Below are 16,756 nucleotides of genomic sequence, written 5' to 3'. Positions count from 1 at the left end.
CTAAGCACATGAACAGCTTCAGATTCTACTGGTTTGAGAGACTTTCCCTATATTTAAAATGTGGAAGACCACTGGAACCATCTCTCAAAATGGGAAAAGAAAAACTTTTCAATGTGTGACCTCTATAAGCCATGAGGCATTATTACTCATCTCTGATTTATGCTGCTAACTAATAACAATATGAACTCCAAATTGCATATTTGAGGGTAAAATCTGTAATATTAACTTTATATTGTTGTTAGCTAGGTAAACAATTTAAAATTTGCTTTCACTGAATATCCAATGTTAAAATTCTCTTTCCATGGGCATCACTAAACCTAGTATGTCTAGTTTGCTAGAATATTCATGGAAAGCAAATACAAGATGAGCCCAGACACAGTTAAGTGAATCCATCTACAAAATTTGAAGGAATATTTACATAAAAACATACTAGTTTTTGCGGTATTAGTCCAGCTCTGCTTTGCCTTTACTACATAACACATGTTACTCAAGAATCTCCACAAGTCTCTAGTTGCTTTGGAAACATTACTTAAAGCTCACAACACTGTGCACAATTACCATTTTACAGATGAGTAAACTGAGGTCCTGAAAAGTGAAGTGACTTGCCAATGGTAAATCAACAACTGAGCCAGAAACAAAGTCCTAAATCCCAGCTTTAGGTACTAGATTACAATTGACTCCTAGAAAAATTGCCACTTTTTGTTAATAATATAAAATAGCATTTGTATGCAGCAAATGGTGCTTCATATAGCAGGTAAAGACATAGGTCCTGAACCCACCATAGAGAGTGTAAAGTCAGAAAGCTACACCCAAATGATGCCCCAGTGAATTCACCACAAGCTATCAGCTGCAGGATTGGAGCTATAGTCTCTACCCCAAAAAGCCTATCGTGTCAACTGACCACAGTAAGGCACATTGCACATCATTCACAAATAGGGCCCTCTCTAGGTTTTTGCCGCCCGAAGCAACAACAACAACAAAAACCTCCGAGAGCGCAACTGCCAAAGCAAAAACAAAAAAACAAAACAAAACCCAACAACCCGGAATGTCGCCCCTAGAATTGTGCCGCCCCAACTACCTGGAATGCAGCCCCTGGAATTCTGCCACCCCAAGCACGTGCAGTATTTACTGGGTTCCATTTTTAATTGTACATGCTGACATATACAACAATCCTGAAAATCTTTAAATCAATAATTTAAAAATTCATAAACTTAAAATTTCATTCCTTTACAGACAGACAATAAAGTGTGACCAAAAAACAGCCTTCTACTTGGAAAACTATCAAAGGCAGAATGAACTGAGTATAAATTCAGTTTATGAATGATGCAGAGAAGAGGTAAATCACAGACACTGTATCTAAAAGGTAAAGTATGCACCACTAAGGGCTAGTCTACACTACCCGCCCAGATCGGTGGGTAGAAATTGATCTCTCGGGGATCGATTTATCGTGTCTCATCTAGATGGATAAATCGATCCCTGAATCAACGCGCTTACTCCCACCTTGTCAGGAGGAGTAAGCACTGTCAACAGGGGAGCCACGGCAATCGATTTGCCGCCGTCCTCACAGCAGGGTAAGTCGAATAGGATACGCCAAATTCAGCTACGCGAATTTGCGTATCTTAAATCGACACCCGCCCTTAGTGTAAATCTAGCTTAACTCTGTATATATGAAACTTTATCTAATAGGTAACAACTCCAACCCTAACACTTAGGAACTCAGGCAAATTGAGGATTTTTCACTCTGAAGTGCAGAACGCTTGATACTTCCAGTATAATGGAGATAATTTTTCAAAAATTATCATATTTATTTACAATAGAACCCACGTTGCGCTAAGTAACTTCCAAACGCTCAAGGATTTGCCTTGACTAGGAAGAAAGGTCATGGTTGACGTCATGTTGGTTAATGTTAGCTACCACAATGTTAGCCACAATCTCTTTCCTAGTAAAGACAAGGCCAAAGAGGCCATTCCCTGTTCCAAATTATATACTGTACATAGCCTTAGAGTGTGAGTATGTATTCTTGGCACCCCTCAAACATTACAAAAACAAATTAAACATCAGTTTATACCTCCAAAGCTTACCAGAACTGAACCCCACACCAAACATAAAACTCTCCTCCTTCATGCCTATCTAACATTCACCAAGCCTTACCCTCTGCTGCAGCCCACACAAATGGATGTGCCTTACAGCCTGGCATGATGGTCAGCAGAGCAGGAGTGCTTGTTTCTGAATGAAAGCTCATTGCAAAGAATGTTTTGCCCTCTAAATAGAAATGAACATCTCTGCTGATTGCAATTGTGGAAGTTAGGAATGCGGAGAGTGGTGGTCTCTCAAATAAGAAGGTCCCAAGTCTTAAATAATGACTTAAAGTCAATCTGGAACCCAACAGGCAGCCAGGGCAGGTCATGGAGCACAGGTTTTGTGTGCTGCCACTGTGAATCAATGTTTAATAGGCCACTATGTTGTGGAACAGCTTAAATTTCTTTTTTGAGTTGGTGTGTAGAGTGCATTGCAGTAATCCACTCCTGAAGTGTTGGAGGATTTTGTCCTTTCTGTAATATCCCTTGTTATTTCACGTCATCAAAGCCCCAATTCTACAAAGGGCTCTAGAAGAGTCACTCCATGAGAAGTCACATTAAATAAGTCCCCATACCAGCATAAGGGCCCATACAGGCAGATCTTTTTGCAACATCAGGACCTTAACATTTCAGGAGAAGGAGGGTTTCTGTCTATGTAGCACCTTAACACACTTTGGGCATAATATAAAATAATGGTAATGTAAAGCTTTTATTGTCACTTGTTTAGAATAATCTGCATACATTTTTTGTTGCTTCTCCTATTCAGTCTTTGGCCTACGAACAGTTAATTTTGTTTTAGAGCCATCTTTCCCTGAGGCTGGCTTGAGTTCTAAAAGCATAAAGAATGGATGTTGAAGTAAACACTACTTTCACAGATAATGATAGCATTGTTTATGGTACTATGGCAAAGTCATCCTTGGTTAAATTAGGCACAAACTCCAGTCAGTTATGTCCAATTGCTTTATTTTGTGATGTTAACTTCACAAGATTCATTGAGGTTGCTATGCTTCCATAACAGAGGCGATGCCTCGTCTGCTCACATGTACTGTATTTAAACAGTAATTAGGAACAACACACTTAACTTCTTTATAACAAAGCTGGACAACAAATACAGGCCAAACAATTTAGTTAAGGGCTGAGCTTCCCACCAATCCAAAATTTTGCAGGATCCTTCTTACTTGATGGAGGAAGTTTGGTGTCCTTCACTTTTAACTGAAAATACTTTTTAGTGCTGGTCCAATGGCACTGCAGCATGGCAATCTTTTTTCCATTGGGAGATTGTGCATGTGCCTTTGGAATTAACCTGCCTAAATCGGGCATGCACACTTAGGCATACACATGTTGAAATTTTGAGTCTGTGTTTTGCCAGAGGCCCTTCTTCTGCCATGAAACTCCTATAAAATTGAATAAACCATTTAATCTAAGAAAATGATGGAAAGGAAGTTGACATTTCACTGATACACTCAAGACAAAAGGGAGTAGTTAGTTCAAAGGGGGGAAAAAAAGCATGGTTGGATGACATGACGGTTAAAGTGTCAGCAGCTGCCTGGAGCCATATCTGTATCAGTACTCTTGCCGTTATTACCACTGCTGGAGCTGCAAGTGTTAGCAAAGGGAGGAAAATCTAGGGTAGACAGAGCCTAAGGAAGGTTAATTTGTAGGACCTGGGAAAAGGTGCTTAAATTAAAGGGAACAGAAGGAGAAAATCAAGATATAGCAATGGGGGAGGGAGGGTGGCAAAGACAGGGTTGAAAAGAAAGGAGTACTCACAATAGATATAAATATTAAGATGAAAAATAACATCTTAATAATAAAGAGTCACACGTTTGGATTAGATTGCAGGGTAATTCCTAAAAGGAAGGTGCTTCGGAACAATCACTGTTAGATAATGGTCTTTACTGAGACAGTCTATCAAGTAAGGTCTTCAAAGAAGGGGTTGAGCAGAAATGGGCCTAATGCAGAGAAAAGTTTTGTGTAAGGCTAGCAGTAAATGCATTGGAGGTGATGAATGCATGGATTACTGTTGCCAGTTCATCATCTGGGAAAATGGGAAGAAATTTTGTTCATGTTAAAGGTGGATTTCCACATTTTTTACAATGGGAGTTGTCTGGTAATCTAGCTATACTGATGAGTGAAACAGGACCCCAAGGTTTAGATGACCTGGGATGGAGAACTTCAGTGTTCCTGGCTAGTTCTTAAAAGCATTACCCCTTTTTCATCAGCATCTCCTCAGACTTCTCCTCAGTTTTAGTATGAGGCACCCAATCCTCATGCAGATGATAATCTCCTCTAAACATGGTGAGATGGCATTGGCTGTGTCTGTGGAAAATAAGATGTACAGCTGGGTGCCAGGAGTACTGTTGGCACTGAAGACTCTGTCTCACTGTCTCTCTAAGTGAGCTCAGCTAGCTGTTGAAGAGAAGGAAGGACAGAATAGATCCTTGCAGGATCGCACAGGTGATGGATTTGGGTAAGATGAGCTGTTGTTCACAACCACTCTCTGGGCTCTGGTGGAAAGGAATGATTGGAGCCATTATAGTGCTGTACCATATACTTCAGCTGAGTTGTGCATGTAGGTCACAACACTTTATCCATTGCCATGAAAAGATTATCTTTCAGTGCCACAAGAGCTTTCTCCATGCCCTGGTATGAAGCACCTAGGTTACCAATAGATGTCATGTGTTGCTGGAGCTTGGCTGCCACTACACTCTCAATGGATTTGCCAAGGGATAGGATGTTAGACATAGGACATTAATTTGAGATGTTGTCCGCTTCCAGGCTTGGGTTTTTGACAACTGGAAGGGCTGCTGCTTCTTTTTCAAGGAAGGTTGGAAGGTTTATTTCTTGGAAGGTGTTGATAATTGCTGTTAGTAGTGTGCCTAATTATTCTTCGTTGGCTGTCACCATTCAGAAAAGGGACAGATCTGTTTCACAGGTGGTATCTCAACTATTCCTAAGGACTTCAAGTTGCATGTTTGTACCTAGCTCATTTCTGTATAATTTTTCAGCTATCTAAATGAATCAGGTGTCTGCTAGTATTTATGTGAGAAGTTTAAATGACAGCTTTTCTAATATTAAATCATTGAATTGAAGGTCAGGTGTGCCTACAATTGCAAACAATGGATACATATGGGTTCCCACTGCTTCTATAAAACAAAAGGTGTTTACTTTTCAGGTGATTATTTTCTGCTTAACTGATTTCAAATGGATCTATTAAAAATGAGTGCTTTACACTAAGGCTATGTCTACACTACAGACCTTAGAGCAGCACAGCTGTACCACAGCAAATACAGACACTCTGTGTCGGCAGAAGAGAGCTCTCCCACCACCCCCCAACAAGTGGCAGTAGCTGTGTCATGGGAGAGCGTCTCTCGCCGACATAGTGCTGTCCACACCGGCACGTCTGTCAGTGAAACAGCTGGGTGGGTGTGTGTTTTTTTCACACCCGACCGACAAAAGTTTTGCCAACAAAAGTGAGAGCGTAAACAGCCTCAGATGCTCCTCAACACCAACCTGCCATCCCTCCAAGACACACATGCATCACACAGGCCCCTCTGATTTTGTGTCCATGAAAACTGAAGTCACCCCTCTAGAAAATTTTCAAAGAACCTATAAATATCAAGGTTGGCTTCAGCTACTTATATTTACCATTTTAAGTACATTTCTAGCCCTTTTGTTTGAAAGTGATCATTGGAATTTTTTCCTATCGTGATTTCCCTCTCTAATCAGGAATCCTTTATTGTCCCCTAGAGACGCAGACAGGCCTTTTGGTGCCTAATCAAACCATAGCCCTAGGTCCCTTGCTTTAGAGATGGGACTCCAGACCAATTCACAGCTGTTGGGGAGGAGTTGCTTCCTTCAGACTGCTGCCAATGGGCCACCTCAGATTTCAACCTGACTGCCTCTCAGCCAATTATTTTTGCTAGGATAGTACATCTACTACAAAGTTTAGGTGACCACTATACACACAGAGGGGCAACTTGATAAACAAAGAGGCAATATAGCTTGGTGGACAAAGCACAAGGGACTCCTATGTAACAACCCTGTGCCTCAATTCCTCCATTGCCTTAATTTCTGCCTTAGTTTCCTCATCTGAAAAACTTAGATATTGTATCTGGTTTACTTTCCGCCTCATGAAGGTGTTGTGATAATTAATTCACTGCCGTTTGTAAAGCACTATATAACTGTGAATAGACAGTATGTACAGAAATAAATGGGGGCAGGAATCAAGAGAAACAGAGGAATAAAGCTTATAACAGAGGACAGACAGAGGCTAGTAACTTAAATACAGTGGTGATACTTTCTGTGCTGTACATGTGAAGTGCCCCAAAGCTTTCCCTAACCCAGTCACTACTGGACCCTGTGGATTAAATGGAATTTTCTAGAACAAGGACTGTACTGTATAACTTCACGAGCTACTTGATCAGTCTTAGCTGATTCTTCTTCACGTGTCCTCATTCCTGAGAGCCTAGGGGTAGTTTTCTGAAACAATGCAAGTGTAAAGATTGAAAAGATCAAACTAAGATACAAACCTAGAATTATATCTATGGAAACAGCTTTCATGTGCTACTTTGTGATGACATTTATAATGCAATGTTTGTAACAGTGTATTTTCATCCTATGATAGGTATCAATTTCTCATAAAAAGAGGAAGGAGAAAAGGAAAAGGAAAAAAGAAAAGATAAGAAAAAAAAATAAAACGAATCCCCAGAAAGATGCAAATTTATCACCATTTTTGCTTTTTTTAATTGAACTGGCCTTGTTCACATAAACTGGCCTTGTTCTTACAGAAACAACAGTTTATACCTTAAACTGCAAAAGTAGGAGTGTGTGTGTATGTGTGTGTGTGTAATCATGCTACCTACTAACAATTTCATACTGCAACATTGCACATATGGCTTTTAAGCTAGCTTTATCTGAATCTTTGTGAATCTATTCTCCATGCTATTAAATTGAGCACATTCCTCGTTGTTCAAAAGTAATTACACTTTTGTCTAGAGTGTAGGAGACTGCTCTCCCCAAACAATGAAATTCTCATTATTAGAGCAGGCACAATAACTGCACTGGTGTTCACAACACTGTGCATTGTACCATCACACTAACTTATCCTAAGCTTGGAAAGGTACATTGGAAATTTAAATGTCTCTAAAAGTACTTTAAAAAAAAACTATTTTCCACAGTATAATTAGGATCCTATTTTGACATTTTAAAAAGCTACACACGTCCTCCCCACACCTTCCGAGTAGCAGCCCAAGTGCTCTGGTTGCACATTATTTTGGCCCAAGAACATTTAAAAAAAATGTGTGTATAACCACTGATCTATTGGCAAAGTGTAGGTCAAGATGTATGCATAAAGGCAAAACTCAAACAGAGTATTGGTGAGTCTCTTATTTTTGAGCAAATGGAGGAATAGCACAAAACAATGTGCAGGCTAAGCTTTTTATTATTCTGATTCTTAATATCATCCAAGCTTCTCAAAATACTTTCCACTTATGCAGGAATCACTTAATTCACTGAACACAGTCACTTCTAGGGTCAAACACTGAAAGTATTTAACAATGTACAGCAACATTTCAAGCCAATTTAAATCAAAAACTTAAGGTGAGTACTGGATCCAATTGAAACTGCAGAGGCAATGTAGATTGGCAAATGTAGTTACCCAGAGTGGAATACGACAAGGACAATGGCACAAACACCCCTGCTCTTGCCAAAGGATCTTTCAATGACAAGAGGTCAGAACTCTGATTTTACATCTCATCTAATCTTTGAACAATATTCAACAAGAAATAGCCTTTACCCTTCTAGAGAATGATCATCAAAATGTTCACAGTATAGTTTATCAATTACTATACTCTGAATCCTGCCACCACTTCTGTCTAGAAGACTGCTGTGGTCATTGCTGATTCCCATTACTACACTTTGAAGATGACACAAGGGCACTTTATATGTATGCATATGCCAAGATGAGGCAGATCAATCGTAATTAAATCAAAAATCCCAGAACATTTGTCACAGAAGGGCCAAATGCTACCAGTTATAGTAGGGTACTGTATCTTTGAATGGGGGGAAGTCTTCAAAAGAGATAGAAATGCATAGTTTAATCCTGCAGTGCATTTCAACTAAGGCTAGTTCTGGGCCTGCTATTAACTTTCTAAGGCGAGCCTCTATATATTTTAAGGCAAAGAGTTGGTCTTGTACTTACTTTTCTTGAGCCTTTGGCTCAGATTCTGACAGTTTATCCTATTTCAAGAGCATGGACCAGACTTTTCATATTTAGAATTATTTCTTTCTTGCTTTTTCCCTGAGCATCCACCCTTCACAGTTCTTGGCTACAGTTACTTTAACTGGGAAAAATGTGTTTGGATTTTCTTTTTCAAGTCACCAGGATTTTTGTCATTTTCTCTGGGATCTTCCTAATCTGGATAAAAATGTCTGGCAGATGGAGAACTATATGGCTAGTTTCTTCCTCAACCAGGAGTAAATTTGAAATAGGCTTTTTCTGAGAAGGAAGCAAAACTTTCTTTGGTTTATGTCCCTGCCTCTCAGATGTATTGTTCAATTCCAAAGAAGATACGGAGATGAAGCTCTCCAACTCCTCTGACGATTTGACTGAATCTAGAAAATTCCCTCCTTCTCTGGGGTTCTGCCTTCCTGTCGTTTGGACCTATGTCTCTGCACTGAAGTTCAGAGACAAGACTTTCCAGGACATGGGCTAGAGTAACAGGGCTTGCTCTTATTCAGAAAGGCAAATCCAAGGAAAGTCTGAGGTCAGGTAGATTCTCCAATGGCCCTTCTGTTGGAATGATTCACCATCTCACAGGTCTTAGGATAGCCCAGCTCAGGGGCAGTGGAATCAGGGGAATTGGGGGGCCTAGCACCCTTACATTGGAAATATTCTGCAGGCTCCACCTGCACATAAATTCTCACATGTTGGGGGTTGCGGACAGAAGCAAAAGTGGGACCCAAAGGAGCTGGAATGGGCCTGGAAGAAGATAGGAACTTCCTTCCCAGCCTGGGAGGTGGGTGCCTGCCCTTCCTCTCTTCCCACCAAGTCTTTGTACCTCCCCTCATCCCCACTGTTCCACCAGCGGGAATTATAAAGGAAAGCCCAGGTGAGAGTGACCTATCAAATAAAGGGAAAAATTCAACCCCTACTGAAGATGCAACAGTGAGTGATAAGTAGAAGGATGAGGCACGCCAAGAGGCTCCTTACTCCCTAGGTGGTTCTCCAACTCTGAGTTTTTTTGCTATTTTTCTTCCATAACCAGGTGCTGGGCAATTGAGCATAAGGAGAGGAGCAGTGCAGTGAACAGCAATGGCTGATGGTGCAACCCTGGACAATTTCCTGCCTGCTCTGGATGGCTTAGCTCTTGGTTTACTTCTGCTGGTTTTGTCCCCAAAGCTGCAAGCAGGTTGTAGACCAAGTGTAAAAAGACCTGGGGAACCTCTTGATACCGAAATACCTATTTTCTCCAGAGCCATGAATGTCCCTCATGAGGTGCCCGTTGAGAGACTAAGCAGACAGCATACAAATTTGTTCCTGAGGGATGCAATGAGGTAGGAGTGCCTTATGACATGGGCTTAAGACTGGCTAGATGCCTGCCCAGTGTTGTCTGGTTGTGCCTTCTTATTAGGCTTGGCAGAATTTGATTTTTATTTAATTTTCACAGATAAAAAATGCTTAAAAATAAACCGATATTTTTATTGATTTAAATTTCCCACAGTTGCACAAAATTATGGAGGGGTGGTTCAGACAATTATTTAGTGACAGTAGACATTGAGAATCAAAATGTTAAAGCTTTATAAACTGTTAAAACACAAATCGTCAACATCACATGTCAAAATACATCAAGTAAACATCCTCAAATCAAACTCCAATAAATTCCCAAGCTGCACTTTTCTTACTCTGCCTCGCTGTAAATTCTGATAATCACGGATGGAAATATTTTCTTGTTGATTTTTGTGTGCGGGTGTGTGTTGAAAGTGACATTTACTGATAAAAAATGAATCCTTCCAAGCCTACCTATAATATACTGGCGAGATCTGTAAAAGGTATATCCTATGAAGGCCATCATACAGCTGTAAAATGAGAATGCCAGGATTACTAGTGGAATCACTCGGTGTAGTACACAAGTTGCTAAGAGCATGAGGCTGCTAGCGCTCTCCTGATAAAACAGTGTTGAACTGCACTGCGTATATGTGTGCACCTGGATTTACAATACCAAATCAGATAGGAACAGTTCAAGCAGTGGAAAAATGACCCTTGTAATGCTGCCAAGGTGAATAGGCTCTATGGGAATGGATCCAGTAAGTGCTGATCACACAAGTTAAAGCCACCTACAAGTTGTCAGAGCTCTGTGTTCATGCTTTTTCTCTGTGGGATATTAAAGATGGGAGGGGAGGGGGACAGAGGGAGAGAAAAGGGATCGTATTACATGTATATTGCTTACTTGCACTGGTCTACTTCATGCACATTGATAGAAGTGCACTTCTTTCACATAGGTCAGGGGAAAAAACCAACCCGTCACCCCTGTGCACACACACAAGAAGAAACTGCTTCAAATGCACATGCTATCAATACATTCCATTCAACAAAACTGTCTGAAATGTGCAATATATAAGTATTATTAGATGATACAGTATGTTGTTTTGGTGTTCAATTAAGGCCAATGTCATGCAGGAAGTCAGAACAGAGGACCATTCTGGACCATCCTAGCCTTAAAAAAATCCTATGAATGAATAAGAATACAAGTCAGTCAATTAAACTACAGTTGAATATTTCAGCAATGTCCAGATAGAATACACTTGCTGGGCTCCTTAGAGGACAAGTTATATTTACTCATTTAGGGCTTGGTCCTCTACTACTGGGAAGGTACCTCTGAATTCAGTGGCAGCAGGAAAAGGACTTTATATTTGAGAAAGCACCTCTCCTGGGTTTAGGTGCTGTACAAGATTGAAAATCCAAACTGTAATCCCAAAGAAAATTTTTAAGACAAGGGATCTCACACCAAGCCAAAATACAGCATAGCCCATACGACAGTACAGCTCAGTATTCCTTTGACTTTAATGGCACATTAATGAATAACATCTGCACAGCACGTGTGGTGGAGGATCAGAAGCAAACAAGTTAAAAAAGCATAATAGCACCCCTGAGCAATCTACCCCACAAGGTTGTTCTTCAATTTTAAGTTATAATAGAGCAATATAAAATTGAATGGAAGAAAAAAAAAAGGGAAAGAGATAAGCAAGTTTTTTCATCTTGGAAAGCAGCTCCAGTGAAAACACACTCACTTTTTCACAAAGGGGGGGTGCGGGGGTATCTAAGGCTTTTTAACGTAGAGGTTGTTGCACAGCTGTAATAGCACTATGGAGTTATTTCAGGCTTTTGTGATCATAAACTGACTTACTGTATCATTCTTTTTTTTTTTTTTTTAAAGTCTTCAGATATACTGGACCAAAATTATCTTTATTTAAAGTAAAATTTAGAGTGAATTTAGCCCTCCTGAAAGCTGGAGACTAAAGCAAAGTTAGTCACGTTTTCACAGGTAAGTGCTGTGCAGACATCTTCCCAGCATAGATCTCTGCCAATGTACCTCAGCCCTGGTTTTAAACACCCCCCTGATTTTCTACCTCTATAAAAAAAAATGTATTATAATATTCTAAACTAATAGTCCAAACATGTCAACTGATATTTCAGTCTCATTAATTGTAAGAGTGGAACATGGGAATGGACTTTTTGGTTTGTTTTTAAATAAGGACAGTCCTGGGCCTCCAATGGACTGCTAATTTTGGTCAATTGGATCAAAGTCCATGAGTTGGTTTGGCAAAGTGTAAACTAACACCTATATGTACAGATATTTTGGCTTCTTTCTAAGTGAGGATTTGAACCACGGTCTCCTGATGTTAAAGGCTGGCAATAAGAAAATTAGCAAATTCACACATAATTAACCACCGTGTGCAAGACAGACATCAGCAGATCCAACTTCAACTTTTTAAAACAACCAAATCCAAAGTCAAGCCTCTGTTGCTCTATTTTATCCTTCATTCACCCTTTTGTGCCTAGATGTTGCATAGACCTCAATGTATGCATTATATTCCACATGCTAGGCAAAATATTGCTATCACTAATGGTGCTCTAAATCCAGAGTATCTACTAGTAAATGAACAGATACACTCTGGATTTCTGTAATTAAGAGCAAAATTTAGTGCCCTCTGCGCTAAAATAAATGGACAAATGGAGGTGAGCGAAAGTAGAGTTTGATCCTTAACAGAATGATTTAGCGCTGGCAGTGGGGGTGGAAGGCAGTCCAGCTAGGTCAAAGCTGTCACATTATTGTAGTATGTGCTGTACGTGTGACTCTGAACTGTATAACGGGCATATCTGGATGCCAAGCTATTGTAGACACAAATCAAAGAATGGATGTAAGCACAATAGACCATGAGCCAACCTACCATTGTATTGTGCTGAGAAGTGGGAGTCCTATGGCCACAACTCTCTTGCGTCAGCAGAGAAACTGGCTGAAATTCCTCAGAGTGAGGCTTGTTGGGAAAACTCACATGCAAGGGAAGGTGAAAGGCTGGGAGCCCGTCACTCTCCTCTTCTTCCACTTTCTGTCTGCTTGTCACCATGGCTACCTCTCCATCTGCTTCCCCATACGGAGAGGCTGGTCGCTTGGAAGACATCCTGGAAGGAACAAAAGAGGAGAAAATAATGAAACCTCCAAATAAATCCTTAATGCCGTCATTGTGTGGTTAGGGGCCATTGTAACAGAAATGCCTTTTTTGTGCTGGCAGAGAACAGGAAACCATCCAAATACCACTGCAAAGCATACACAATCAGGAACAATGGCCAAGCAGGTAGCAACAGAACAGTGCTTGTTTGTTGTGAGAATAATACACTAATACAGCACTCTTGTACACCGGCTTCTTAAACATGAAAATTCACCTAAGAACACTGTATAATGAAATGCAATTCCTTTTTAAAAATACCCATGTAGTTTTACATTTTGCAAGAGCCTATAGGAAATGGATTGTCTCCCAATGCAAACTAGCATCAACTTAGCTTTTAAGGGACAATAATCTGTTTTGTTCTAATGATATCCAAGAAAGTAAATTTAAAAAAAATAAATAAATCTTGCTTTCAAGCTAAAATTTGTGTGTTTCTAAAACCACCTATCAAAGTGAAGGGTAAACTATAGTATTGTTGGAAGAAACTTATAAGGTTCACAAGTCTGGTATTTATAAGCCTCTAAACATTTGGATGCTTAAACTATCTAAACTGCTTGACACTACAAAAATCGGATTCTAAAGATTGAATGAAGATTATCTGGCAAGATATCCTGTACTTCCAATTTACAGTTGCATCAGAAATATTGTAAGAGCAGAATACATAGAACACACACATAAAACATACATAGAAAATCACACCCAAACTTCCACTCAAAACTTGGAACCCCCTAAAAAAATTTCACAAAATAGTTCTGTTAACTTTCACATCCTTCTGCATCTCCTGTTTTCAGAAGAGACCAGAAAAATCAAAATATCATGAGAAAAGCTATATTCATCATGGTATTTCCATCCAAACCAAGCAGTAATAAAAACCTCACAAGATAGCCCAATCCCATGAAATTTCCAACCTGGTTTTCAGAACAGAGAGTTCCAGATAAGTATCCAAACATTGGGGACTTACCCAAACCTTCTAAGGTTTGCCATCACTAATTAATTTACCACTGTTCTTGAAAATCAAGGCTTGTGTGTGGCATAACGGACCTGTGTTCTAACAAAAGGCATCTGTTGTAAGGAATGGAATCAAAAGCAAGAAAATACTGATTTTAGAGGCAGGAACACATTCAGCCAGGATATAATCATGGGGGGAGGGGAAGAGAAATAAACCAGTTATATTACTAAGAGCAATACTACTACTTAATGAAAAATAGATATTCATGAGATAGAAAAGTGAAGATTGTAAATAAAAGTTATATGGAGAAGCTGAATTGAATAGTAGAAGATTGCTACACTTCGGAGAAGCAGCAATTATGATTCTAATTATTCCTATTTTTACACTTCCCAGTTAAAACCTGTGTTTCAAAAGTCCAGCAGCCTCTTGCACCACATGTGGGGCTGCTGTGATGTGAAGCATGTCCATACGATTTGGCATATTGAACACGAAATGGTTCTTAGCGGCAGTCAACTGGGTCTGAAAACAAACTGCAACTTTAAACAGTCCTTTGTTGTGACTTATTTTGCTTTTAATGATCTCATTTTGAGTTCTGCCCCCTAAGCCACATTAGAGTATATTAAGAACTCAGTCCCCCGCAAAAAACCCACAGAACCTACACTTAGTTGCATATCTCCAGTCCATCTGAACACCCTCTATTATCTATATGTAGAGAAACAGCCTGTATTTTCTCTGTTTGTCTTATTCCAATAGGCTAGCACTATATATATATCTATATAGATATAGAGATATAATCTCATCACCTGAATTCTGTTTTCTAGACTCGCACAGTCTGCATGCCTGCTCAGAAACATACGCATATGGACAGAGTTCATCAGATAGACTCTTGCTAAAAGTACTCTATGCTTAGCTGAGATGGCTGTCATGTCTGAAGTCCCAGGACCCTAATTCCCTGCTGCAGAATCCATGTGAGTTATTCATATTCTGCAGTAGAAGAGACAGAAACCTATGTTTAAATGTTCAAAAGTGATTTTGAGTGCCTGTTTTTGGTACTCAGTTTTAGATGCCTTAAAAAGAACCTGTTTTTTAGGAAGTCTTACTGTCTGAATATCAGGGCCCTTTATGGTGACTCAAGTTAGGCATCTGAAAATTGAGGCACTCAAAAACATTAGTCACTTTAGGCCCTAAATTTTAATGTAGCTAATGCCATGGAAAAATACTGTAAGCTACTGTCAAAATTCTCCACAGTAATATACATTGTGACCCTTTTATCCACAGTTAGGATCCCTGATCTGAAATGAGGGTCTCTTCCATATACTCTGTACCCAACTTGTGTGAAGAACTTTCACGGGCGTTAACATAGAATAAGTGCAAATGAGATCACACAGTTCCACTGTGTAGTAGGGAGAGGGGAATCTGACGAGCATTTCAAAATTCTTCTACTAGCTCCACTCCTGAATATATGGTTCCCACTACAGTTTAAATTAGCTTGCCAGGATTCATCACCTCCTCCTGCTGGCCACTGCTTTCAAAGGGAACAATTAAAGTTCTTACAGGAAAATATAAAGAAGGGACGGAAGTGGAGAAGAGATGGATGACACATTCTTATTTATTTTTAATACAAAATACTATATTTTTGGTCCATAACACCATGGGCCAGACTCTGAACCACACAGTGCAAAGGGGAGAGGGTACAAGAAACTTTCTCCTACTTTGCCCAGCCCCTATAAGGTCCAGTCACAGATGCAGTAGCAACTGTGATAAGTGTTTGACAGAGAGCAAGGACTGCTCCCTTCATGTCCTACCCATCCTAATCCAAGAGCGACAGTTAAGCAGGTGGGTCCACGGTCCTGCTTCCAGTCTTCACTGGCTTGGAGACTGAGTAGGACACACACAGGAAACTAGTTGCACCATTCTGAGGTGCACTCTCTACACACCTATCACGTGCAACAGGGAGTTCAGGGTTGGATTGTGTCTTACTGGTTGCAGGGCTCTGTCCTACCCTCTACTTGAGCCAATGTAAATCTGATACAATTTGGCCCTGTAATAATATCATCATCACAATTTGGCCCTGTAATAATATTATCACCATCTTTAGCATTTAACACCAATCCTGTACAATAGAATAATATTTACTTTTTCACTACATATATCTAGGAAACTCACACAAGTAAAGGCAAAACATTAAAACTATTCCAACCTGAAACCCCATCCTAAAGGGCAGAAAACGTTAGAGGGTGTAGCAGCAGAAAGCATCAAATTGTTCTGATAGGTTCATGGGCTGAAAACAACATGACAAGGTGAATTCATTCACTGCTAGTCTTTTCATTATTTCCTCAGCTTTATTGGTCCCTATTATGAATGTTAAAGACTCCCACACTTTATATCTTTGAATTCTCTCTCCCCCCTCACCCTCCTCACATTTTGAACATCTTCATTTTCCTACTGGGCTAATGCTAGGTATTAAGTGAGATACCCATATCCTTTATACAAGTAAACCTGAGCTCTAGTTATATACAATATACAAAGAAAAATGGTTAAATTGATAACCTTGTTGCTCAAAAACTGAGCTCTTTTACCAGGTCTATTCTTTTCCTTACCATTTTTTTAAAATTAGGTGTGGCAAAGAATATACTGCTATAGCACAAAAATGCAACTATCTTGGGCCAAACCCTCAGCCAATGGAGAGTTACATCAACTTACACCAGCTGAATAATTTAGCCGTTACTTCTCTGAGCTTCGGTTCTCAGTTATACCAGTGTAAACCGTGTGTTCATACTAAGAGCAAGAAATAGGCATAGCTGGTAAAGACAGCTAAATAATGGACCAAATTCTGAGCTTTGATGCACACCTCTCTTTGAAATCAATATGTTTCTGTCCATTGTATCAAAGACAAAATTTGGTCAGAATAATAGTATAACCACAGGTAGTTAAGAGTTGAATCAGAACTGAATTTTTGCCTATCACCAATTCATTTCACCCAATACAAGCACAAAACAAA

The 16,756-nt window shown here is 39.7% G+C and overlaps 1 protein-coding gene across 10 annotated transcripts in view; it reads right to left on the bottom strand.

Moving 5' to 3' along the window:
- SOX5 (SRY-box transcription factor 5) overlaps positions 1-16,756 on the bottom strand; it is a 421,524-nt gene that overhangs the window by 297,187 nt on the left and 107,581 nt on the right. For 7 of the 10 annotated variants that reach the window (XM_034782427.1, XM_034782373.1, XM_034782420.1 and 4 more), the window contains exon 2: positions 12,531-12,762. In XM_034782427.1, the coding sequence (XP_034638318.1) occupies positions 12,531-12,761 (231 nt within the window). In that variant the 5' untranslated portion in view covers position 12,762. The remainder of the gene's footprint in view (positions 1-12,530; positions 12,763-16,756) is intronic. The other 3 variants (XM_034782436.1, XM_034782442.1, XM_034782452.1) reach the window with 1 other exon arrangement.

Source organism: Trachemys scripta, chromosome 1 (assembly GCF_013100865.1).
Source record: "Trachemys scripta elegans isolate TJP31775 chromosome 1, CAS_Tse_1.0, whole genome shotgun sequence".
Classification (NCBI taxonomy): Eukaryota; Metazoa; Chordata; order Testudines; family Emydidae; genus Trachemys; species Trachemys scripta.
Note: the sequence above shows the minus strand (reverse complement) of the source record. Positions and strands in the feature narration are given on the sequence as shown.